General features: G+C 46.9%; 1 protein-coding gene across 2 annotated transcripts in view; it reads right to left on the minus strand.

The window, feature by feature from the left end:
• Positions 1-3: 3 nt before the first annotated feature.
• LOC129838530 (uncharacterized) overlaps positions 4-27,943 on the minus strand; it is a 58,567-nt gene continuing 30,627 nt past the window's right edge. For both annotated transcript variants that reach the window (XM_055905569.1, XM_055905570.1), the window contains 10 exons: positions 26,814-27,032; positions 25,495-25,595; positions 24,497-24,605; positions 23,433-23,495; positions 19,515-19,754; positions 11,433-11,503; positions 10,874-10,984; positions 7,446-7,543; positions 3,731-3,800; positions 4-388 (listed from right to left, as the gene is read on the minus strand). In XM_055905569.1, the coding sequence (XP_055761544.1) occupies positions 137-388; positions 3,731-3,800; positions 7,446-7,543; positions 10,874-10,984; positions 11,433-11,503; positions 19,515-19,754; positions 23,433-23,495; positions 24,497-24,605; positions 25,495-25,595; positions 26,814-27,032 (1,334 nt within the window). In that variant the 3' untranslated portion in view covers positions 4-136. The remainder of the gene's footprint in view (positions 389-3,730; positions 3,801-7,445; positions 7,544-10,873; positions 10,985-11,432; positions 11,504-19,514; positions 19,755-23,432; positions 23,496-24,496; positions 24,606-25,494; positions 25,596-26,813; positions 27,033-27,943) is intronic.

Raw genomic sequence — 27,943 nt, forward strand, 5'->3', positions numbered from 1 at the left:
CCCCCCCAAAAAGAACATCTCAAAAACAACTTTAAGTGCATTAGCTATCGTTTTATAAAGGGAACCCTGGAACCCTGTTGCCACAGTGTGTGGTAGCTAATGACAGATAGGGTTCAAGCCTGTGTAGCCGATGACATCACAGGTTGCTGGAGTCATCCAGTGGGTTGGCGATGACTGAGTTGTGGATTAGGACGAAGAGGGGCAGGTATGCCAGGAAGTCCAGCAGGTCCAGGGAGCTGATGTGTCGGAGCTCCTTTTTGATGGCTTCCTCTTGTTCTGGTCGGATGCCCCCGGCCTTGAGCTCCACCAGGAGCTGCTCTGCGCTGATACAGCCCTGCTGGGCCACAGCGCCCACTGACTGCCCCTCCAGCAGGAACATGAACAGCTGCTGTAGAGGGACAAACACCATGTCAATACAGGTGGAAAAAAGAGAGGTCTTTTCAAAATGCAATGGTGTGGACTTGGTTTAGACAGGGCAGAGGTGTGTGTGTGTGTCTTGTGTATGTGTGTGTCGGTCGGTGTGTGCCTCTCCTAGCGTCTCATGTTACATCGGCCTGTTTCTAGTCTTGTATGAGTGCACCTGTTTGCACAGTTAAATGCATTCTAGGTAATAATTGGGGGGAGGGGGTATAATCCTCTGGCAATCAGCCCATTTCTACCCTCCAGCTCCTGCAGCCCAGTTATCAACCCTATCCCTACCACCAGCTCTATAATTACTAAGCCTTCCTCCACCTAGACCAGGCTCAGTTTCCACACCCATGGCCACATGCTTTCATGTTCCCTATGTGCCTTTCAGCAGCCCCGTCGGCCTGCCCTCCCCATTTGAATGCGCCGGGCTGCCTTGCCTCTTGTGAATGGCCATCCTATAACCCTGGTCCATCTGAGATGAGTGGTAGTGTGTCTCAGGGCTGATTAAAGGGAGGGAGGGGCGGAGCGGCGCGGGAGGTACACCGCTGGACACTTTAATGAGATTAAGGCCCCGCAATCCATGAAAGCGAAAAGGAGCCTCTCTCTCTCTCGCTTTCTATAGATGCACTTGGTCCTTCTGGAAAAAGCTAGTTTTACTAAGCTTTCATTTGAAATGCCCTTCAAAGTGTTTACCAAGTCTTTATTTCACTGTAATTACCCTCCCGGGGCCATGAAAGAGGGAGAGGTACCGCGGAAGAGATCTTGTGATGTAAGCATGAAAATACCTTCATGAGAGTGATTATGGTAAATGTTAAACTATACATGGTAAAGATGGGCTTTACAGGTAGAGAATAAGCAAACTACCTGAATTATTTTGAATATTATTACCACATGAATATAAAGTGCCTTCAGAAAGTGGAATTAAAATGGATTTAATTGACATCTACACAAAACACTCTGTAATGCAAGTAGTCAATACATGTTAGAATCACCTTTGGCAGTGATTACAGCTGTGAGTGATTCTTGGTATGTGATGGTGAGCTTTCCATACCTGGATTGTGCAACATTTACCCATTATTCTTTTCAAAATTCTTCACGCTCTGTCAAATTGGTTGTTGATCATTACTAGACAACGATTTTCAGGTCTTGACATAGATTTTCAAGCAGATTTAAGTCAAAACTGTAACTTGGCCACTCAGGAAAATTCAATGTTGTCTTGGTAAGCAAGTGTAGATTTTCCTTGGGTTTTAGGTCGGGGTTTCCCAAACTTGGATCTGGGGCCCCCGCTGGGTGCAAGTTTAGGACTGAGTTTAGGTTATTGTCCTGCTGAAAGGTGAATTAATCTTCCAGTGTCTGATGGAAAGCAGACGGAAACAGGTTTTCCTCTAGGATTTTGCCTGTGCTTAGCTCCATTCTGTCTTTTTTATTTTCCGAAAAACTCCCCAGTCCTTAATGATTACAAGAATACCCATAACCCAATGCAGCCACCACTATGCTTGAAAATATGAAGTGGTACTCAGTAATGTACTGTATTGGATTTCCCCCAACCATAACACTGTTTTCTGGACAAAAAGTTAATTGCTTTGTCACATTTTTTTGCAGTATTACTTTAGTGCCTGTTGCAAACAGGATGTATGTTTTATAATATTTTTATTCTGTACAGGCTTACTTTTTTTCCACTCTGTCAATTATGTTAGTATTGTGGAGTAACTACAATGTTGTTGATCCATCCTCAGTTTTCTCCTATCACAGCCATTGAACTCTAACTGTTTTAGTCTCCATTGACCTCATGGTGAAATCCTTGAACGGTTTCCTTCCTCTCCGGTAACTGAGTTAGGAAGGACGCCTGTATCTTTGTAGTGACTGGGTGTACTGATAATCCATCCACAGTTTAATTAATAACTTCACCATGCTCAAAGAGATATTCAATGTCTGTTATTTTTTTACCCATCTACCAATAGGTGCCCTTCTTTGCGAGGCATTGGAAAACCTCCCTGGTCTTTGTGGTTGAATCTGTGTTTATATAAAAAAAAAAAAAAAGTTTTTAACCTTTATTTAACTAGGCAAGTCAGTTAAGAACAAATTCTTATTTACAATGACGGCCTACCCCGGCCAAACCCGGACGACGCTGGGCCAATTGTGCGCCGCCCTATGGGACTCCCAATCACGGCCGGATGTGATTCAGCCTGGATTCAAACCAGTGCACTGGTACACTTGCACTGAGATGCAGTGCCTTAGACCGCTGCGCCACTCGGGAGCCTGTGTTTGAAATTCACTGCTCGACTGAGGGACCTTACAGATAATTGTATGTGTGGGGTACAGTGATGAGGTAGTCATTCAAAAATCATGTTAAACACTAATATTGCACACAGAGTGAGTCCCTGTGCAACGTCTGCTTCCAACTCACACCCTCAAACACGTAGATCCCCTGAACACAGCTCACTTTCCAGCCCACTTTCCAGCTCACACTCTCAAAAACCTCGATCCCCTGAACGCAGCTCACTCTCCAGATCCCAATCACCTGATTTCTAATCACCTGTTCACACACACCTGTATGTCATTATCACACACTATTTAGTTCAGTTCTTTGCAACCCCATCATTGTGAGGTATTGTTTGTTTTGTGACACACAGCATTCGGAGCTCTGGTTTTCCCGTGATTTACTCCTCGCGTGTATGATAGTTTTTGCCTGCCTCACTAACAATGCCTTTTGCCTATTCCCTGCCTGTACTTTAGCCTATCGCATGTCCTGTTATCTACCTATTGCCTGATCTCCCGGACTACGTTACCAGCCTTTTCCCTGCCTGTGCTGTTGCCCTTTTGGACCCCCTGTGTGTAGCCTTTTGCCTGCCCCTGGACCCAGCTACCTGCCTCCTCCTGTGGTCCATTGCAATAAACACCTGCTGCACCCTGCGCTTGAAACCAGCTCTCTGTCTCCCCTCGTGTTCATTACACCCTGCAACTTATGTGAATTGTTAGGCACATTTTTACTCCTGAACTAATTTAGGCTTGCCATAACGAAGGGGTTGAATACTTATTGACTCAAGACATTTCAGCTTTTCAGTTTGAATACATTTTTACAAATTTTGAAAAAACATATTTCCACTTTGACATTATCGGTTATTGTGTGTAGGCCAGTGACAAAAAACATCTCTATTTAATCTACAGTATATACTGTATTTTAAATTCAGGTCATAACACAACAAAATGTGGAAAAGGTCAAGGGGTGTGAATACTTTCTGAAGGCACTGTAGACCATCGTCCATACTGAAGATGATGATTCAACAGGCATGAGATAATACAAACCAAATGTTGTCATTACCTTTGCTTTGTATAGCTTTAATGCCAAAGAATGGAAGTCCATTTTGCTTATCAGGGAACGCATAAATACACTGGAAAAAAAGAGACACAGACAGTGTCATTCAGGAGACAATCATGACACTGATCATGACACACTCAGAGGAACTTAAAAATCCCTCTCCTTTTGAAACATCCTCTTTGTCATATAAATATGCACACGTACGGTCAAAATGAATCTCACTACATCTCTTTGTGGATATCTCTACAGTGTCACTATAGTGTTAGGGTAAAGGCAAGAAAGAGAGAGTAAACAGAAAAACAGGAGAGGTGGCCCAGTTGGGGAGGTCTGGGTCCCTGTGGCGGGTGTTTTTTGGCGGGGCTCTCCCATGTGACGCTGTTTGGGCAGACGTGATGGTAAAGTGTTCTGAGCCCATTGTGGTTGCTCACCGTGGCCTGTCCCCCAAACAATGACCATGGATACGGGGACATCCCGCCACAGCTAACGAATAAAACTGCTCTGGATGGAGACAGTGAGAGGGTGGTGAGGGTGGTGGGCGAGGGGTAGTAGGGTGGGGGTGGGGGGTTCAGTGGAGGTAGGGGGAGGGGGAGACCGGGGATCAGGGCACGCTCTGGTGCAATGTGACCATTCGCTGACCGACACAATCTAGTCCCCGTTCAGATAATTAGACAGAGACACAGACGATTGTGTTGGGACAGACCTCTCCTGTCCAGCGTGTGGCACAGCGACGGCCGTCCCCCGGTCTCTAACGAGCCCCCCGTGCTAATGAGCCCTCGTCCCTCCCCGGCCCGGCCCACGCGCTGAATGGCCTGTTAGTGGGAAAGAATGGAATCAGCACTCTGCCACCGAGTTGAGCGCACGCCTGAGTGCCCCCAGCGCTGCGACTGGCCCACTTCCCTAACCGCGGCCAAGACGGGAGGGGCTTGACGGGAACGAGGGGAGACAGGGCAGCTAATGATCATTAATTGCACTTGGTTTGCAGTAAAAGAGCCCAAATGACGGTGCAGGGAAGGACAGTCATGATAATGGCCGACCCCAAACATGGGTCCGGGAAGGACCAGTGAGGAGGATAATAGCAGCCTAACCCACTTCTTTTGTTGGCCCTCCTACGGCAACCTGCCTTGGACAACCCAGCAGACTTCTTACTTACGTAACGTCCAACATTTTGGCGGTCACCCCTCCATTAGGGGGGCAGGGGCATGATGAGGTTGGGGGTCAGTGTTGGAACGCAAACGCATATTGACCCAGTTAAAATCGAGTGACAGGTAGAAATTGAGACTTGTTTTTGGAAGAGGGGGATTTGAGCAGGCCACAGTTGGTCTGAATGCAGTGTGAAGGAAGGAGAGAATGAATAAAAGCAGGTCTGAGGGAGAAGAAGAGGAGAATGCATTTGGAGGGACTCAGAAGTGAGAAGAAAGAGGGTGAGAGGTACATTGCATTGTGGGTCAGTCTATTTAAAGGTGAGCGGTTCAACCGTCTAGGGTCTCAGGTTTCCCTGCTCATTGCCAAATGAACACCTCCTCCCTCTCAGTGGTCTGAGTCACTAGTGAATTGGCAGGAACATTGGGAATTACTGTTCTACCATCATGCGGCTTTTACTAGATTCATTCAAAATAATGCACTAGAACCACACACACACACACAAACACACACAAACACACACACACACACACACACACACACACACACACACACACACACACACACACACACACACACACACACACACACACACACACACACACACACACACACACACACACACACACACACACACACACACACGAGGTCAGAATGAGGAAAGACTACTAGGAGCTAGGAGTGAAATTCCACTACAGATCTTCCAGGTTCCGGGGGGTTCAGTGGGGGCATGAGGCCCCACTGGTGTCCTGTAAGGGAATGCAACCCTGGCTCTGATGGGCTGCTGCTGTATGGAAATGTGTCTCTCAGGTCATGTGATCTGCCCTGGGGGAATAGCGATGTACAAGGAGGGCTGAGAAGCACAGTGTTATACAGGGACAGATGGACTGAGTCAGGGGCAACACGCCAGAGAAGAGAGAGAGACATTGAGAGAGAGAGACATTGAGAGAGAGAGAGCGAGAAAGAGAGAAAGAGACAGAGCGAGAGCAAGAGCAAGAGCGAGAGCGAGAGAGACTGAGGCACAGAGGGGAGAACTAGATTGAATAGTTGACTGAAGTTTTAAAGGATAGTAAGGGAATTGCGGGGGAAGGGGGAAATAACGGCATGGTACATCTTTATTTGGGATACTCATGCTGGTGAATCCTCAAAGGCAGCTAGAGAGTAGTATTGTTGGGCTACTGTTACAGATTAGTTTTACGCTACGACTAAAATCAACAGGATTAGAGCAGGTAACAGGATCAATTTAGTTCAGCTAGGACCAGATAAGAGACTGACGCTATTGTTTTTTAGGGAAGGGTATTAAGACGACTAATCTTTGTCTTGAAGCTTGTACTTCCATCTAAGGACCTACAGATGAAAATTGGCAGTTTAGGAAACTCTGGAAGTATTACATGCCAGTATTGTCTGAGATGTTAATGATTGGGCATGGTACCTGTTAGATATATCCAGGAACCATTTACAAGTTCTCTGAAAAGAGTTCCATTTCCATGTACTGGACGGTAAAATGAATCACGATCACAATTACTTCTTTCCAGACTAAACACCCCAGTCAGACTCTCTCCATTTCTGGAGAAGTCAGACAGTCTATAGGCATAGATTAGATTGAGTAGGAGCCTCTTCTCCTCTTGATGGGGCCACACAAAGGGCCAGCCGTAAATCAGGGGACCCATGACACTGGCCGCGTCCACCCTGAGAGGGAGCTCTCACACTGGACTGTGTCTCCCTGAGCAGCCCCTGACCCCTGGAGACCCCTGGAGCTTCAGGCGGGCCCTGCTCACAGTACTTAGTACTCAGCCATAAACCACGGCCAGGGAGAAACGTGCAGTGTGTGGGAATCTGTGGCATATGGGATATAATGTAGTGACAGAGGCCCCAAACTCTAATCAGTGTGATGGGGTTCTGTACTGGGATCATGACTGCCCAGGTCAGCTTTAAATGGCCTGACTAGGCGTGTTGTAGTCTTAATATATTCACAGGCATACACAAACACACTCAAAACAGTACACACACACAGAGGCATTCACAGTGGACAGACATATCGATGCATACACAGTGGACAGACATACTGATGCATACACAGCGGACCAACATACTGATGCATACACAGTGGACAGACATACTGATGCATACACAGTGGATAGACATACTGATGCATACACAGTGGACAGACATTCTGATGCATACACAGTGGACAGACATACTGATGCATACACAGTGGACCAACATACTGATGCATACACAGTGGACCGACATACTGATGCATACACAGTGGACAGACATACTGATGCATACACAGTGGACCAACATACTGATGCATACACAGTGGACAGACATACTGATGCATACACAGTGGACTGACATACTGATGCATACACAGTGGACAGACATACTGATGCATACACAGTGGACCAACATACTGATGCATACACAGTGGACAGACATACTGATGCATACACAGTGGACAGACATACTGATGCATACACACACACTATTATTCTTATTCATGGTGGGGTGGTCAGTGACACCTCTTCCGACTTCATTGTGAAAGGGAGTTGGATTAGTGACTTGGAATACTCACTCCATGGTGGCTATTTTCTGCGCCAGGCTCGCAATCACAGCAAAGAGCCTCAGGTCTGTAAGTCCATCTGTCACCCTGAAATCCACCATCTCCAGGATCTGAGAGAAAAACCATCATGGTCAAAGTGATACAGAAGGTGTTGTGTGTGTGTGTGTTGTGTGTATTGTATTGTCACGCCCTGGCCTTAGTATTCTTTGTTTTCTTTATTATTTTAGTTAGGTCAGGGTGTGACATGGGGAATGTTTGTGTTTTGTTGGTTTTGGGTGTTTTTATGGTAAAGGGGTTGTTGGGTATAGTATATGGGTTTGTGTGGAGTACATGTGTCTAGTGTTGTCTATGTATGTTTAGTTGTCTAGGAGAGTCTATGGTTACCTGAATGAGTTCCCAATTAGAGACAGCTGATTTCGGTTGTCTCTGATTGGGAGCCTTATTTAGGGTGGCCATAGGCTCTCATTGGTTGTGAGTAATTGTCTATGTCAGAACGTTTGTAGCCTGTGTGTGTAAGTGCACAACGTTATTTAGCTTCACGGTCGTTTGTTGTTTTGTTCGGTTTGTTAAAGTGTTTCGTGTCGTGTTTATTTTTCGTCATCTTTAAAAAAATAAAAGAAGATGGCTTATTTTCCTAAAGCTGCGTTTTGGTCCATCAATCCTCCACACGATCGTGACAGAATTACTCACCATTATAGGACCAAGCGGCATGGAAAGCGGCAACAGGACCTACCTACACAGGATTCATGGACATGGGAGGAGATACTGGATGGTAAGGGGCCGTGGGCTCAACCGGGAGAATATCGCCTTCCTCGTGAAGAGCTGGAGGCAGCTAAAGCCGAGAGGAGGCGATATGAGGAGGCAGCACGGAGACAAGGCTGGAAACCCGTGAGTACAACCCAAAAATTTCTTGGGGGGGGCCTTAAAGGGAGTGTGGCGAAGTCAGGTAGGAAACCTGCGCCTACTCCCTGTACTTACCGTGGAGAGCGAGAGTACGGGCAGACACCGTGTTACGCAGTAGAGCGCACGGTGTCTCCTGTACGCGTGCATAGCCCGGTTCGGTACATTTCAGCTCCACGTATCGGCCGGGCTAGACTGAGCGTTGAGCCGTATGTCATGAAGCCGGCCCAACGCATCTGGTCACCAGTGCGTCTCCTCGGGCCGGCGTACATGGCACCAGCCTTACGCATGGTGTCCCCGGTTCGCCTACATAGGCCGGTGCGGGTTATTCCACCTCCCCGCACTGGTCAGGCGACGGGGAGCATACAACCAGGTAAGGTTGGGCAGGCTCGGCGTTCAAGGGAGCCAGTACGCCTGCACGGTCCGGTATTTCCGGCGCCACCTCCCCGCCCCAACCCAGTACCACCAGTGCCTCCTCCACACACTAGCTATATGGTGCGTGTCTCCAGCCCTTTACCACCAGTGTCTAAACCACGCACCAAGCCTCCTGTGTGTCCCCAGAGTCCTGTGCGTCCTGTTGCTGCTCCCCGCACTAGCCCTGAGATGCGTGTCACCAGCCCGGTGCTACCAGTCCCGGCACCACGCACCAGGCCTACAGTGCGCCTCAGCCGGCAGGAGTCTGCCGTCTGCACAGCGATGGCTGAACTGCCCGTCTGCCAAGCGCCATCTGAGCCATCCGTCTCCCCAGCGCCATCTGAGCCATCCGTCTCCCCAGCGCCATCTGAGCCATCCGTCTGCAATGAGCCTGCAAAGCCGCCCGTCTGCCATGAGCCTGCAAAGCCGCCCGTCTGCCATGAGCCCACTGAGCCGTCCGCCAGACAGGAGCCGCTAGAGCCGCCAGCCAGACAGGAACCGCTAGAGCCGTCCGTCAGACAGGATCTGCCAGAGCCGCCAACCAGACAGGATCTGCCAGAGCCGCCAACCAGACAGGATCTGCCAGAGCCGCCAACCAGACAGGATCTGCCAGAGCCGCCAACCAGACAGGAGCAGCCAGATCAGTCAGCCAGCCATGAGCAGCCAGATCCGTCAGCCAGCCATGAGCAGCCAGATCCGTCAGCCAGCCATGAGCAGCCAGATCCGTCAGCCAGCCATGAGCAGCCAGATCCGTCAGCCAGCCATGAGCAGCCAGATCCGTCAGCCAGCCATGAGCAGCCAGATCCGTCAGCCAGCCATGAGCAGCCAGATCCGTCAGCTAGCCATGAGCAGCCAGATCCGTCAGCTAGCCATGAGCAGCCAGATCCGTCAGCTAGCCATGAGCAGCCAGATCCGTCAGCTAGCCATGAGCAGCCAGATCCGTCAGCTAGCCATGAGCAGCCAGATCCGTCAGCTAGCCATGAGCAGCCAGATCCGTCAGCCAGCCATGAGCAGCCAGATCCGTCAGCCAGCCATGAGCAGCCAGATCAGTCAGCCAGCCATGAGCAGCCAGATCAGTCAGCCAGCCATGAGCAGCCAGATCCGTCAGCCAGCCATGAGCAGCCAGATCCGTCAGCCAGCCATGGGCCGTCCCTCAGTCCGGAGCTGCAGTCCCTCAGTCCGGAGCTGCAGTCCCTCAGTCCGGAGCTGCCATTCCTCAGTCCGGAGCTGCCATTCCTCAGTCCGGAGCTGCCCCTTACCCTGGTGCTGCCCCTTACCCTGGTGCTGCCCCTTACCCTGGTGCTGGCCCTTACCCTGGTGCTGGCCCTTACCCTGGTGCTGCCCCTTACCCTGGTACTGCCCCTGACCCTGGTACTGCCCCTTACCCTGGTACTGGCCCTTAGTCCGGAGCTGCCCCTTAGTCCGGAACTGCCCATTAATGCAATGGGGTTAATGTGGAGGGGGGTCATTTGGAGGAAGCCTAGGAGGTGGTTAGGTACTGTGGTGACGTGGGGACCACAACCAGAGCCGGAGCCGCCACCGTGGATGGAAGCCCACCCAGACCCTCCCCTAGACTGTGTAATGGTGCGCCCGGAGTTCGCGCCTCAAGGGGGGGGTTATGTCACGCCCTGGCCTTAGTATTCTTTGTTTTCTTTATTATTTTAGTTAGGTCAGGGTGTGACATGGGGATTGTTTGTGTTTTGTTGGTTTTGGGTGTTTTTATGGTAAAGGGGTTGTTGGGTATAGTATATGGGTTTGTGTGGAGTACATGTGTCTAGTGTTGTCTATGTATGTTTAGTTGTCTAGGAGAGTCTATGGTTACCTGAATGAGTTCCCAATTAGAGACAGCTGATTTCGGTTGTCTCTGATTGGGAGCCTTATTTAGGGTGGCCATAGGCTCTCATTGGTTGTGAGTAATTGTCTATGTCAGAACGTTTGTAGCCTGTGTGTGTAAGTGCACAACGTTATTTAGCTTCACGGTCGTTTGTTGTTTTGTTCGTTTTGTTAAAGTGTTTCGTGTCGTGTTTATTTTTCGTCATCTTTAAAAAAATAAAAGAAGATGGCTTATTTTCCTAAAGCTGCGTTTTGGTCCATCAATCCTCCACACGATCGTGACATGTATTTACCCTGTAGACATATATCTCTTCTTCATCAGTTAGCAGCTCTGGAGGGATGATCTTCTTTAGTGCCAGCAGCACTTGCAGGCAGGAAATGTAACCATCAGCATCGCTGTCAACCTGAAGGGATCATCGTCAACATTATCATCAACAACAACAACATCATCATGTAAGCAAAGTTAGAATCACGAGAGACAGGAAGAGTGAAAAGGAGAGAGAGAGTAAGAACTAGAGAAAAAGAGAGACATGAATAGTGAAATGGAGAGAGTAAGAACTAGAGAAATAGAGAGACAGGAAGAGTGAAAAGGAGAGAGGGAGTAAGAACTAGAGAAAGAGAGAGACAGGAATAGTGAAATGGAGAGAGAGAGAGTAAGAACTAGAGAAATAGAGAGACAGGAATAGTGAAATGGAGAGAGAGAGAGTAAGAACTAGAGAAAGAAAGAGACAGGAAGAGTGAAAATGAGAGAGAGAGTAAAAACTAGAGAGAGAGACAGAAAACCAGGAAGAAAGAAGGAGTGTATCTGAGGCATAGTGTGAACAGAGAGGGTTTAAATCCCCTTTCACTTACTGCTTCAAAAGCCCTTTTGTATTCTGCCAGCTTCTCCTGGCTGAAAATGCAATACTTTGCCAAGAAGTCGACTGCAAAAAAGAAAGGAAGAGGAGAAGAGGGAGAAGAGAGTAAATACAAACCTCTGTGTTTAACAGGCTCTCTAGCGGGAAGAGAAGCCACACACAACCCTCTGCTATAGTGTTAAATTCAAATCAACTGCTTACAAATCCTCACACATCACCAAACTGAAATATAAACTTAATATTATCTCAAACTGGGTTTATATCTTATTTATCTGATTTCATACTGATCACAAAACATCTGTGAGATTTTTGAACGTTTTCCAATTAATATCTAGATATACAGTATGCCAGGATTCAAGTGTGTGTATGTGTCGGTGCGTGTGTGAGAGTCTGGTCTTTATCAATGCGAGGACAGCAGCATCCCTCTGGTAGTGATGGTGGGGGGGGGGGGGGGGGGGGCAAAAAGGGCCAGTGTATTCACTGGGGTTCCCAGCCGGGCAGGCAGCACACTCAGGGGCCTCCTGTGGCACTTGGCTGCTAAGTCTTTGTGTGTGTAGAGAGAGAGGAGTTTTTACAGACCTGGGATCAGTTGAGGTCAATGTATTGATTGACTAAGAGAAACAGCCATCATAACCCACTTTAGGGGAAACGTTTAATACAAGTAAAGGGGTTTGAGCACGTAGTACACATTTTAAAAATTATATACAGTTGAAGTCGGAAGTTTACATACACTTAGGTTGGAGTCATTAAAACTCGTTTTCAACCACTCCACAAATTTCTTGTTAAACAAACTATAGTTTTGGCAAGTCGGTTAGGACATCTACTTTGTGCATGTCAAAAGTAATTTTTCCAACAATTGTTTAAAGACAAATTATTTCACTTATAATTCACTGTATCACAATTCCAGTGGGTCAGAAGTTGACATACACTAAGTTGACTGTGCCTGTAAACCGCTTGGAAAATTCCAGGAAATAATGTCATGGCTTTAGAAGCTTCTGATAGGCTAATTGACATCATTTGAGTCAATTGGAGGTGTACCTGTGGATGTATTTCAAGGCCTACCTTCAAACTCAGTGCCTCTTTGCTTGACATCATGGGAAAATGAAAAGAAATCAACCAAGACCTCAAAAGAAAAATTGTAGACTTCCACAAGTCTGGTTCATCCTAGGGAGCAATTTCCAAATGCCTGAAGGTACCACGGTCATCTGCACAAACAATAGTACGCAAGTATAAACACCATTTTACCACGCAGCCGTCATACTGCTCAGGAAGGAGATGCGTTCTGTCTCCTAAAGAATAATTTACTTTGGTGCGAAAAGTGCAAATCAATCCCAGAACAACAGCAAAGGACCTTGTGAAGATGCTGGAGGAAACAGGTATAAAAGTATCTATATCCACAGTAAAACGAGTCCAATATCGACATAACCTGAAAGGACACTCAGCAAGGAAGAAGCCACTGCACCAAAGCTGCCATAAAAAAGCTAGAATACGGTTTGCAACTGCACATGTGGACAAAGATCGTACTTTTTGGAGAAATTTCCTCTGGTCTGATGAAACAAAAATATACATTTTTGGCTATAATGACCATCGTTATGTTTGGAGGAAAAAGGGGGAGGCTTGCAAGCCGAAGAACACCATCCCAACCGTGAAGCATGGGGGTGGCAGCATCATGTTGTGGGGATGCTTTTCTGCAGGAGGTGCTGGTGCAGTTCACAAAATAGATGGCTTCATGAGGAAGGACAATTATGTGTATATATTGAAGCAGCATCTCAAGACATCAGTCAGGAAGTTAAAGCTTGGTCGCAAATGGGTCTTCCAAATGGACAATGACCACAAGCATACTTCCAAAGTTGTGGCAAAATGGCTTAAGGACAACAAAGTCAAGGTATGTGGCTATCACAAAGCCCTGATCTCAATCCCAAAGAAAATTTGTGGGCAGAACTGAAAAAGCGTGTGCGAGCAAGGAGGCCTATAAACCTAATTCAGTTGCACCAGCTCTGTCAGGAGGAATGGGCCAAATTCACCCAACTTTTCGTGGGAAGCTTGTGGAAGGCTACCTGAAACGTTTGACCCAAGTTAAACAATTTAAACGCAATGCTGCCAAATACTAATTGAGTGTATGTAAACTTCTGACCCACTGGGAATGTGATGAAATAAATAAAAGCTGAAATAAATCATTCTCTCTACTATTAATCTGACATTTCACATTCTTCAAATAAAGTGGTGATCCTAACTGACCTAAGACAGGGAATGTTTACTAGGATTAAATGTCAGGAATTGTGAAAAACTGAGTTTAAATGTATTGGGCTAAGGTGTATGTAAACGTCCGACTTCAACTGTATATATACGGATGTTGAGGATGCCACAAGTCTACAGTGGTCAACATTTCAGATAGCAACTGAAGGGACTACATCTCGTTTGCTATGATAGCTAATCACACATCCACGTCAATTTCAGAAAGCAAATCTGGAGGAGGAGAAGAGAAAGCAGCAGAAAGGAGAAACAGGAGAGTAGGGAAGAGAATGGGAGAGAAGCAGAGAGGAAGGGAAGAGAAGGGGAGAGAAGGGGAGAGCTCTTTAAGCTGCTTCCACTTCAATTCAGTAGAGATGAGAAAGAGTCCACTGAATAATGGATCTATTCATTGGGTAGCAGAAGAAAGTAACAGAAACAGAGTTTGTATCAGTCTGACTTAAACCCCTGGACCTCTGGGTTGCTCCCCGGTTGCAGGGGGCCGTTTCAATCTGCCATTTATCTGCTTAGGCCTAATCAAAACCAGACCTTCCGCAGCCTCTGCCTTTCACATGCAAATTGTTACATTCGCATCCAGACAACTTGACTTGTTAAAGCTTGATTGATCAAAACCTGCGGGGCGGCTGTGTACATCTGTTTGCAAATATCTGTGACGAGAAGGGGCTTTCGCTGAGACCCACGAGTCACACGTTCGGTCCCCGAGCAGCGTCTGGGATGGGTATTAGCTAGCCCCCAGACCCCAATCTAACCCTCTTCAATAGACACACACATACTCCACTGCCTGGATCAGTGCACTGATCAATCCAATGAAGTGAATTGACAGCTTCTGTAACAGAGTAAATGGATCCCCCGTCTCCTCTCTTTAGCATGGTAGCGGGCTGAGGCAGTTCCCATCAGTCCTGTCCCTGGTAGGTAGTGCTCTCTCTTTCTCTATTCTAGGCCTTCTTCTCTTTCCTGGGCCTATGAATTGCACCTCTCAGGCCTGATGTGTGCCCACAGGCACTCACTTTTACACACACACACACACACACACACACACACACACACACACACACACACACACACACACACACACACACACACACACACACACACACACACACACACACAAGTCCGTGCTGGAGGGAATAGATCAGGGGGTCTGCGACTGAGGGGGCCACTCCGTCGGGAAATCAGCCGGACAAAAGGTGCAGTGGAGTGAGAGATTGAGGGAGGAAGCGAAGGCGGGTGGAGGAGCGGGACAAAGCCCAGGCACTAAAACCTCCTGCCAGATAGCCTTATCTGATTCCACTCCAGCGCATGATGGCTTTTTTTTCAGATGGCCTTTAAAGCACACAGGTTGTGCCTTTGGTGTGAAGCCTAGCAGAAAATGTTAATCAAGAGAAGGACCGTGGCACAGAAAGGCGAGAGAAAGGGGAGAGTCACTCCGCTAAACCTGTAATCTGTAATGAGAGTGAGGCGATTCAGTAGCGATTGAGGGAGGAACAATGGGGCCGTGATGATGATGAGCAAGGAGGTTCACTTTCACTGCCGTTTGTTTTGCTGCTTTTTGTTCAGTTTCTTCAGTCACCACAAAGATGTCCACCGGTCCGCAGACGGCGAAAAGCCACCAGTCACATCTCATTTAACACACACTTGGACATCACTGTCAATGTCTCCAGCTGAGAGATGACAAACGGCCTGACTGCTGATCTGACACCGTGCAGGAACGCATGATTCATACTTTCTCACAGAGTCACAATCTGAACAAAACAATCATTCAAAGTGAGAAAGTAGTTTGCATATAACCGTTATTTTTGATCGAAATCTAGGTTAAGTCGGAATAACTGAATGACTGCAACAACAAACGTTCTCAATACCGTACATTATAGTCAAGAAATGTAAACTGTGGTTCTATTGTGTTATAACACGTGTTGTCCTCTTGTTTATTTTGCTCCCTCTCTTCCCCGCTTAATCCCAGACCTTTGTTTCTGCTCATCATCACATGTATCAAGTATCCATAATTCCCCAAACAAAGGTCACATTCAGTGCTAGAGGAGAAATGACCCCATTTTTCCAGCGGGATAATGTCAGAGCCCAACCTAACCCACATTGTGTCTGATTAAAAACCTGTATTTAGAGTAATTACATTCATGTAATGAGCATGGGTTTTCCATGGCGTTGGCTAGGCTCAAACGTTATCCACTGTGACGGTAACACAACAGACAGACTACATGGGAACCTTTGGGGATACGTTGGGTTCTAAGCTCTTTAAGTGCTATGATCTTTTAATTCTGTAGTATCAAAACATGACATAATGAGTGCTTGTCCTACATTCTTAAATAAACCAAAGCTTCAGTATAGTTTGAGTAGTTTGACATGTTGTATGATGATAATAAAATCATCCATTCACTGACATTAATTCAACCAAACTGGTCTAGATTGTTCCATGATACGATTGTAGAGTATATTTATGTGTATTAATTACACAATGGAGCAACCAACGATGTTTATATGAAGACTACATGTTACAGTAACAGCATTATACAAGCAGGAAGTTGAGAGCTTCAGTAGGCCAGTAGGAGGTGCAGGAGGAGATCATCCGTCCATTCATTCCTGAGCTCCACTCAATGTTGAAACTCATTCACAGAGAGTGTGTATCTAAGACAATGTCCATATCCATACACAACTGTTAGCTGAAGACAGGGGGTCGGACATTACTTAAACATATTGTACATTTCCTCTAGTCTTGTAACAGCAGTGGCTAATGATTCATGGCCAGACTAGCCAATTAATCAATGACGATTACATGATGTTATCGTTTTACATGAAAGAAACTTAGAACCATATTTACAGGATAGTTCATCAACTTTTCGTGATTCTTTAATAACGCAACCAAATATTATTCAACATCTCTTTTGAGTCGGAGGAGAATTTGGCAGTGTGCTCCAGTCCCTTTGAGCATGGTGGATTCAGGAGGGGGGGCAGAATTTGGCAACAGGCCTCATCATTGCTCCATGGACCCGTGGCTCCGCCCCTTCACTTTCCCCAAAAGGATGAGGGGGAAAAGTCTGTGTCAGGAAAACAAACAAAGACACACGCAGCGCCACACTCCCGACCCTGGCAGCATGCCACCCACCTCACCACAAACCACAGCTCGCATACACACACTCATACGCACGCCTACGTCCAATCACCTAGCGCTGCTACACACACACACACACACACACACACACACACACACACACACACACACACACACACACACACACACACACACACACACACACACACACACACACACACACACACACACACACACACACACACACACACACACACAGATCCACAAAGATAAGTCCTCAAAGCCTCTAATCATCTGCTATAACTGATCTGTACTGATAAGCTGACAAAGCCAAATTCTGTGTTATTGCCCAGCCTCTCCTTGACATTATGCCATTAATAAAGCCATTGTGGAGGGCCCTCTCTGTTCAGACACCATATAATAGACTCTTTGACAGATTCACTTTGCCGCTCTCTGCCTCTCTCCTTCTCTGCGCTCTTTGAAAACAGCGGCAGCTAACGTGCATATTCCACGCTGATGCTCATCAATAGGCTGGCTGTTTGTTTGTCCAGTCATTTGGCGCTAATGGTAAATACACAGAGGTATTCTAGATCAAAGGCTGAGCAAACAGCCGTTACATAAAGGCACTGTACCCTAGCGCACGGGCACACACACACACACACACACACACACACACACACACACACACACACACACACACACACACACACACACACACACACACACACACACACACACACACACACACACACACACACACACACACACACACACACACACACACACACACACACACACACACACACACACACACACGCACACACACAGATACATACATATACACACAGACACAGGCGCATGTGTGCAGACACACACACACATACACCCTCTTTTCTAAGTGATTGGTCTCCCTTGCTCATTCATTGAGAAGCTATTCATTGCGGTGAAAACAACCGAGCAAACGACTGCAGTGGATTCCCCACCTAACTGAATAGAGCGCTAATACACGGCTGAGTGGTGCAGTCACGGCTGAGGCTGAGTGGCGTCCGGGGGGGCGGGGCTGAGGCGGTGCAGTCACGGGGCCGCCAGGTGTTCCCCATCAACACTGACATTCATCAGAGACCCTGGCAGAGTGAGTCACTGTCGCCAGCAGCACAGGTACAGCTACTGAGCAGCACTCCAGGGGACAACAGCACACAATGGAGCTCCGAGGGGGCACCAGTCTCCCTGCATGCACTTACAGTCATCCCTTTTGCGTATCTATCCAAAACAATCATGCACTCAGTCAACACAGGCATTGTATGTTCCTAGCCTACTAGGAAAACATTGAGGTTCAGGCCTGACCTCGCTCTTATCTGTATGAAAACAATCATCACTCCGCTATTGCTTATACATCCTGTATACAATCTGCAGTCTATCTACTACTGTGATAACACAGTCATGTACACCTTCCTGTGTACAATCCACAGTCTCTCTACTACTGTGATAACACAGTCATGTACACCTTCCTGTGTACCATCCACAGTCTCTCTACTACTGTGCTAACACAGTCATGTACACCTTCCTGTGTACAATCCACAGTCTCTCTACTACTGTGCTAGCCCAGTCATGTACACCTTCCTGTGTACAATCCACAGTCTCTCTACTACTGTGCTAGCCCAGTCATGTACACCTTCCTGTGTACAATCCACAGTCTCTCTACTACTGTGCTAGCCCAGTCATGTACTCTTGATGGGAAACAGGGAGTGTGGCACAAACAGAGGCACTGGAGAAAGTGAATGTCTAGGGGCAGGAAGGATGGATGGAAGGATGAATGGATGAATGGGGAAGTAAAGGAAGAAAGTGGGAGAAAAGTGCATAGAGGAAGAATGGAACGAGGGAGGGGTGCGTTGAGAGGCGTCTCTCTGGGAGTGCTTTGGCCAGTGGTCAGTGACAGACGAGAGGGTGCCAATTAAGGCCAATTAGTGCCTTTCAGCCCCTAATGAGGGGACACATTTACACGTGTCTGAGCGAGGGGCAGCAGCCCACACACACGTGCAAACACACACACACTGACACTCATTATCACACAACCCACAAAAACAAACAGAAAGTTACACCAGAAGACATAAACATGATGCTTGAAGACGACTGCTAAAAATATAAAATGAGCTGAGATCTGAGAAATAGTTGAAGCCAATACACACTTATGAAAGAGAAACATTTCCCTCTCCCCACCACATACACACACAAACAAAAGCTCATCATTGGTAAAAACCTTCCTTTTGTTGTGTGGAAGGACAGCTGCAGGGTTCTTCCTCTCGGTTTATTACTGGCTGAACAAACCTGTCCAATCAGACAAGTGGCTGTGCACACAGGAGAAACCCTGACCCAGGGACCAGTCTAGGGGCCCCACCCCCTTAACCTTGACCCATGGACTACAGGCTCATTGTGGGACTTGCCAGGCTCGGCACAGTGACAATGGGTGGCATGACAGAAATTTTACATTTGGGAGAAACTGAAGAATTTCAGGGTAAACTCCTGTTTACAAAGCAGCTAATTGAAATGGTGAAATCGACTGCTGTGCTCTGGACTAAAGGAAAATTGTGTTGGGGAGAATAATTATTTTAAAAAGTAGAGAGGCCGCAGTGTTGAGCGTAGATGTGTTTGTGTTTTGCTAACATGCTCCCTTATGGTAAGAGGCAGTGGGCAGATCAATATGTGTCGGTTGGCAGTTTTGGGTTTTAAATGTGTGAGGGTGGATGGATACACTGATACACTCACAGTCCTCAAACTTGGAGCGGCCCCTGTTGCGGCTGGGCTGGAGGGGCCCGCTGTCCTGGAGTCTGGAGTAGATGTTTAGCACTTTTGTCTTTCTCTCCTCCCTTTTTCGCTCCTTCTCCCTCATCCTGCGCTCCAGCCTCCCGGGCCTTCTCCTGCCCCCTGTGGAAGCCCAGCCTCGCTCCCCCCGATCAGGGCAACCAGGCTCCTCCTTCACTGGAACCCCCTGGTCTGGGCTGGGGCCTGGATGGGGACACAGAGATGGAGAATAATCTCATGGCATTGGGCAGATTTCAAAGTCCATCTGAGTCTGAGAGGTCATCATATTGCAGTCATATCCCCATAAGCAGATCTATGAAACTAACACGGTTTATGGTTATGGTTTGGCACCTTCTTGTTTCTGGTACTCATTCACTGGTTGTATTTTCATGATGCTGACTCACTTAGTTTAATATTACTGTTGTGTGCCTAGTAGAGTTCCACAAAGCACTTTGAAAGTCAACATGCTAGGTGTTCTGCATTTGTGTACATCTATCTTGCTACTTAAGGAATCAACCCCCCCCCCCCCTCACAAACACACATTCACCTCTTTGTCCTCCCTAAACATCCCAGTCACATCTCCACTCCTCTGTTCTTTACACATCCTAACTAAAAGAGGGACACTCCCTTCGGGAAGCTTAACCACTCAGTCGATTTGGCACTGGCCACCAATTAGGAGTCAATGAAATGTCAGAATGCACTTCCTGGCCTGGAAGCGCAGGGACAACGAGTGCCATCAATGAAGACTCAAGGTACATCGAGGCTTGGATTGTGATTACAAGGTCCTTTAAAAAAAAACATTTAGTCATTCTTTACCATAAGTGTTACTTGTGTTACCACATAAAACAAACGAGATTTCAATATTTCAGCATTAGGATGGTGTAATGTCTAACATAACAACTAACTGGTGTTAGTTAGACATTACGATGGTGTTCGTTAGACATTACGATGGTGTTCGTTAGACATTACGATGATGTTCGTTAGACATTACGATGGTGTTCGTTAGACATTACGATGGTGTTCGTTAGACATTACGGTGGTGTTCGTTAGACATTACGATGGTGTTCGTTAGACATTACGGTGGTGTTAGTTAGACATTACGATGGTGTTCGTTAGACATTACGGTGGTGTTAGTTAGACATTACGATGGTGTTCGTTAGACATTACGGTGGTGTTAGTTAGACATTACGATGGTGTTCGTTAGACATTACGGTGGTGTTAGTTAGACATTACGGTGGTGTTCGTTAGACATTACGATGGTGTTCGTTAGACATTACGATGGTGTTCGTTAGACATTATGATGGTGTTCGTTAGACATTACGGTGGTGTTAGTTAGACATTACGATGGTGTTCGTTAGACATTAGGATCGGGAGAAAGCTTGACCAACAGAGTGATAGGGTTCAGATCTATCTTTCATCAAAACGTCACAGACTGTCATCATATATCATATATCGCGCTGAAAGGTCAGAGGTCAGCAGCTCAGATGGATATAGTCATGTCTCATTTGACAATCCGTCTTCCACCACAGTGAACACAATCACATGTCTACTTCAGTTTCTGTGTCGGGCACAATTCTCAATGTCAAAGGCTTTTGGGTAGTAAAATACTGTCCACCGATACAACATAGAATTTATCATTCGGTCTACAATATTTATTTGTGTGCAACATCAATCATGTTTAGATTATTTATTTAAACGAAATTGGAAGGACCAAGGAGATGTATAATACAAATGATATCATACTGTATAGAATGCATGCCTATACACCATGAAATTAGAAGGAACGGTGACAAAATGTCAGTTCAATTGCTATCTGAAATGATGCATTTGTGCAAGCGCTTTAACATCTTACATGAACACATTTCATAATATATTTATGTTCATTATTGGACAAGACCCATCTAGACTGGTCATTTTAAACATAGCGACTCTGAGTCATCTTTGATACAAAGTAAAAGCTTTGCCCAAATTATTCACGATTTGGTGCCTTCCTTTCTAAAAGCTCCTATTCTAACATGGCCTAATCCGTGAATGCTGGGGAGTGATTACTGGTCAGTTCAAGCTGGAAACAAGACAGTGGCCTGCTTAGAAACCATCTAAAACACACAGACCAGGTTACCATACCAACAGAGCCATCTGAATCGTGGCAGATAGCTGGATTTGGCTGTGTGTAGCCAAGTCAAATCCCCTCCCTGATCTCAAAAGGCCACCGAAGACAAAAAAATAATCACACACCACCCCCCCTTCTGGCTGGCTCTGCCCCTGAACACAAAAATGCACACATTGACTGCTCCTCCACACAGAAACACCCCAACATCCAGTGCACCAGGAAGAAGCAGGAAGGTCGGACTTGTATCTTTTTCTTTGTGTGTTTGAGAAAGGGATGAGCGTCAGTGAGACAATCAGTGCCATTCACCGATGCCACCCAGAGCCTCAACTCCTCTATCTGTCCAGAAGAAAGGCTGGAATAAAGGGAGGGACGGACAAAAAAGGCAAATCCGTCCAGATTATTATTCATGGAGAGGGATTGGCCTTTTCAGGTCTCCTTTATCGGCGGTTCGTTTTCCAACACGTCATCCTCTCTATCAGCCCCTGACAAGTGCCAATCAAAGGGCCTGGATGAATCCAGGTTTGAAAAAGGGCAAGGAGGGAGAGAAAACGATGGTGGATTTTGGAGGAGACAATGGCCACTGAGCCCACAGTGACAGTGGTTCAGTGACAATGGTGACACAGCTACATTGTCAGTGTGTGGTCCTCTTTGGGGGGGGGGGGGGGGGGGGGGGGGGGAAACACGACTAATCTCTGCGCCAGTGTCTTTCCCTTCTCTATCACCGTCCCTAATCTGTCCAGCTAGCTGCTCCCCGAAGCCTTCTGGAACAATCTACCAGGGTCAGTCCAGGTTAGTCCTTTTTGTGGCCCCGGCTCATAACGATATTCACTTAGGGCACTAACGTCTTCAGTAACAGCTGAATGCTAAACTCTGGTGTAAACACAGGAGTGACCGGGCAGAATTGAAACAGTCATGAATTTGTACCTACACAGCTACACAGACCTTATCAGAGAGCTCACTGGGGACAGACCACATATCTTACTGACTTATCTTATCTTATTGCATGATGTTTCTGACTGGGTAAGTCATTGGCCTAAGTGACATTGGCTTGTATTCTGCCTATTGGTTCATGCACTTTATTTGAAACAAGCCACATTATAAAGCTATAAACCTGTTATAACAAAACTGATAACTACGACAACAGGGTCTGTATTTCACATTTGTTGTATATTCTTTATTTGGAGACATACTTTTAGGTCAAAATCCTTATTGGATTCGTAAATTCATACTGGAACAACATGCTGTCACCCTACAATGCTGTCCCCATAGTGTCACATTGAGTCATAACAGTGTCATTCTATGGACTACTTAGGGAGCTCTATTGAGAGTTTTAACTGCGCCGTTCCTCCGCTTGGAAACCCAATCTCACCTAACCTATGGCCACACAAAGCCATCCCACACACTGGGCACCTCTCAAAGGCTCGCTGAACCCGGGGCTGACCCCTCAGCGCCCTCCCCATGACCCTCTCCTGGGCTCTGACCATGTCTTTGGCCTCCCAGAGGTCATTGTGCAAGAACACACAGACCATCACCAAGGATACCTGGGATGACATCTTGTTTTTTATGTGACAAGTTTGTTGTCGCAGAGCTGCAGTAAACAAGACCGTCTTTTGGGGTTTTGGGATGTTTAGGTCTCCACCACAACAAACGGTTGTCTTATGTCCAATGAGCATTATGGCCTGTTCCATTGCAGGCATGTAAAACAGAGGTAATAATACAGTGGGAAAACTTTACTATCCCACATTAAGACATCTCACTAAAATGTCACTCACCCCTGTCATTTAAGATGGTAAGGGCCTGGCTGGTTTGGTCACTTCCCTCGGACTCCGCCCCATCTGTAAGTTAACATAGATGTAGTCATGTGACACAGCTCCTGGTATCTGACCAGTGAGTGTAACCCACCAGTCATGGTGTCCTGACATCAGACAACAAGCAGTGGAGCCAAGAGGACATGTTACATGTCACTGTGCCCTTGGTCATAGTTAACGGCTGAGAACGGTGGCCTTCAAGCATGGCCGCTGAATCACAGGTATGACAACTGGGTTTATAGTGGTGCTGTCACTGAGCCGCAACACAGCGAGCCACGAGCCATTAGGGCCAACATAACACAATGACTGATACAGGAGAGTCACTCAGCGTTAAAACACATGGCATGATCACAGGCTGAGGACAGATGTGGTGAAGTAGAGGTGGAGGAAGAACAAAAAGGACGAAGGAGAAAGTGATGAGAGGGAAGAGGGAAAAGGAGAAATTGAATGGGGAGAAAGTTTTAGCTCAAAAAGAGTGTCTCTCTGCTTCACAGAAGAGAGAGAAATGTAAAGGGGGTAAGTCAAACCCAATTGATCTTTCCTTTCTCTTTCCTTCCTGTGAAGCCTGTTTTCTCTGTGTTTCTGGTCCTACAGTACTTGCTCTGCCTTTGAAACCATTATTCATCAGTGTACACAAGACGGCCACACAGGAGAGGACCACTCTGCTCGCCAGCCGGCTCTACGGAGGATTATCAGGCTTAAGTGTACCGGACGCAGAGAAACACGGCCAAACACAGCGGTGACAGTAAGAACACAATGGCTTTGAATAAGACCCGCTCTAGTATGGACAGAGGGGGCTTTTACGGAGACCAAACCCTCATGTTAAGGACAGCCTCTTGTAGGTATTGACTGATTAAAGATAGCTGTTGAGGGTTTCCAGAGACGTATGCTTAAGTTTAAAGAGAAGGGTTGAATGCATAATATGCAGAGCAAGTTGAAGTATAACGATTAGGAAATCAAATCAATAAGGTTGTTACGAGATCATGTTCATTATGTGTGGATATGATAAGAGTTATACGATGCAGTACCACAGCAGGACTCGCATTGGGAACTGGTGGATCCGGATATGATGCCTGATGGACTGGAATCACTGATCCATGACGATGGTGACCTGGTACCATCCTCGGTGTGGGACTGCTGAAAACACAAACATAAAACCGCGACACGACGATCACATTATTCAGTCTGACCTGTGTTCAAACCACATTGACCAATCAGGCATGACTATTACAGAAAAAACACATTATAACCACATAATGCGTGCCAATCCCGTACCAGCACACTAGACTCTAAACCTGTGGTGTAGTAGTGGTCCAGTATGCAAATAGCCTAACATGAATCACGCCCCAGGTACTCAGAACCCTTCATTGTGGTTAGACATAATCACAGGGAGCTTATAAGGCACATTGAGCCTTTCAGAAAGCAGAGGAAGCTCTCTCCTCCATCATAAAGAGGAGATGAATAGTCTATCGCGTGGAGCACCTGCATCCATTCCACTGCACCGCGGCACTCGCAGCGCTGCGTTTACCCCCTGACCCCTCACCCCTGACCCTGTCTGATCCATCCCACCAGCGGCCCATCCTCCAAAAGAGTCCCCCCTGTATAGAGCCACATCTAAGTGTGAGTGAGTGGTCCCCCCTTGGATAGAGCAGTGGGCTGAGTGGAGCGTGGTGTAAATAGGCTGTCTGCTCTTTCAGTGGTACAGTCACCAGCCTCTCCCTCCGGTGACCTGTGACTGATTAACTATACACCTGCTGCACTGCACACTTCTCTCACTGTTGTTATATTGTGTTTCAATTATCAACAACAATTTGGCTGCTTGATCCGGGATGGCAGTTACAAATTCACGCCAGTTCAAGTTTATACTGTAAATAGAGGTCTTTGTCTCAGTCAGTGTCTGTGTGTTTGTATAGTCCGTGTTTAAACAACAATGTGCAATAGTCATTTAAAGAGATGGATGAAAGCCACAGGGGGGGGGGGGGGTTGTTGTGAGGGGTAGTTTAGGGGAGGGCCTACAGACACTCACCATTGTGTGCTCACCCTGTCCCTGGACTTTGCCTGTGGCGACACACCTCTCAGACACACTGCCGTCTCCACAGCTGCCAGCTGTTATGGGCTGCAGGACGCCTGACAACAACGCACAAACACACACACACATCCATGCAGACACGCACACGCACATCAATTTGAAGACACAAACTGGATGGATCGTGTGTGCGCGTGTGCCAACGTGCCCGGTGTACACGCTTGCGTGTATGTTTTCCTTTGTGTTTGAGTGCGTGCACCGATATGAGTAATGCCATGTATTAGTCAAAAGTATGGTTCCTAATCTCTGCAAATACTGATATAAAAAGAGGGGGAAAAAACCATGGAGGAGCACCTGTCTGGTAGAAGCGTGCCAGGTGCAAACACAGAATGGGAAAACATTGTTCCGGAGACACACCTAGGAGGACAGACAGACAGACTAGCTCCCTGCAATGTCTACATCTCCAGGCAGGCCACAGTGATACGTCACCGAGTGAAGAGGATTTAGTTTGATTCAATGACTGTATTCAAGGCCATTGCCAATTCAGAGGAGAAGCATCACACTGAGCATTAGTATTGTCAATATCATGGAAAACAAGTTACACATCTTTTGTTTGCCTATAAAACTACAATATGACGTGCTTATTGCTCATCAACCACTTATGTTCCTTTTACCACTTTACAGGACGTTTGGTCAACTTTCTATGCCATTTCTTGCATCACCCAGAGTGATATGCGCGTGCCGCACAGACACAATCACATCCGGATTGTGCCATTGTTAAAAGAGATACTTTTGTGTGTCTGGGCTGAGGTCTCCATGTTAATGATAAACGTGAAGCGGTTTGATCTTTATTAATATGGCATATCATATCCCAATAAAATGCTCCGCCAAAGCCAGAAATGAGCCTCCATATCTTTATGGCCTTTCAGTTAAGAGCTTGCAGCAGCATGCCTGGGAGCAGATGAGAGGCGGTTCACACTGTAAAGACATTACTCTCAAGGCCGGCAAACGAACGACAGGCACACACCCATAACGCTGCTTGGTATTCCCCTGTCCAACCTATTCTACAGAATACTCCTCTGTCTGGATTTTCCCTGTTGTGAAATCAACGGTTTTTCTCTTTCTATCAAAGGTCATAGTTTGGCTCTTGTAACTGATGTTACAGAAACTGTCGAAGGAGTGAGTTTTCATCTAGTAATCTTACTGAGACAATGTCTCAAACACATTGTGTATATAAAGACGTGCCAGTCCAATCATATTCACTGACTCACAAATAAATCACAGACTGGGTTGGGTGTTGAGTTGTAAATCAGGGATACCTGTAGTATACAGTCTTGGACTAAGAGGTCTTCTGGCTCGGTGCTCCGCTGTGTGGCCTGCTGTTCTGTCTTCTGTTGGGGAGTACATGTTCTGACCAGCGAGCCAGTGGGGCTCCACAGGGTCCGACCGGTCCAGGAGCAGGAGCTGCACACGGGACAGGGAGCCCAGGTCCCCTGAGTCACAGCCCACTGTCAGAGCAGCCAGGCCTGGGGACATCTCTGCAGAGGTGACATACAGTACCAACTGAACATTATGTGAAACAGCAGATCCAACACATCAGAACTAAAGCATTAAAAATGGACTAATGGAGTCCATTGCACTAGTCAGTCCATCTACTAACTCATTTAATAAAAATAAAAGAAGTTTTACATTTAGCAGACACTCTTATCCAGAGCAACTTACAGTAACAAGTACATACATTTTCATGCTGTGGGACGCAGCACCCACAACCCTGGTGTTGCAAGAACCATGGTCTACCAACTGAGCTACACGGGACTCAACAATAATTATATTAGTCAGGACCAGAGTGACCACCTTCTCTGATTCCCTGCGTGCAGGGGGTTACCACAGGGACCCCTGGATAACCAGGGATAGGCCAGGGATAACCAGGGATAGGCCGGGGATAGCCTCTCTGAACCAGATTAGAGGTAGAGGAAATAGTCCTGTATGGATCAGTGAGGTGTGTGTGCAAATATGACTGACAACCCTCCAGCTCCATCCCCCAGTTCTAGGCTCCAAAGTTCTCTGTCATGGCCAATTAAAAGGGGATCAGTAACAGTGTGGGCTCCCTGCCCATGCAAATCCTCGGCCCACGTCGTCCAGGCAGAGAGCAGGGTGTGGAGCTGCTGTTCCCTGGGAGGGGATTTCACACAGCCGCTGGGCTGGAGCTGCCTCATATCACGCTCCGCTGCAGGTCAACCCTGCTTCTCCTCTCAATGCAATCTCAGTCCCACCATCTCACAGCCATAGTGGAATGCATTGTGTTTTATAGCGCATAAAAAGTATCACATCTGGATCGTTTTCTAGTTGTTAAGTACTGTACAGCATTTTTTACAGTATGTCCTTTGAGCGACTAACTTTTAGAGACTTTGAGCGACTTTAAATTAATTCTGCCTAGATCAGGGGAAGA

The sequence above is a fragment of the Salvelinus fontinalis genome, chromosome 39, assembly GCF_029448725.1.
Source record: "Salvelinus fontinalis isolate EN_2023a chromosome 39, ASM2944872v1, whole genome shotgun sequence".
Classification (NCBI taxonomy): Eukaryota; Metazoa; Chordata; class Actinopteri; order Salmoniformes; family Salmonidae; genus Salvelinus; species Salvelinus fontinalis.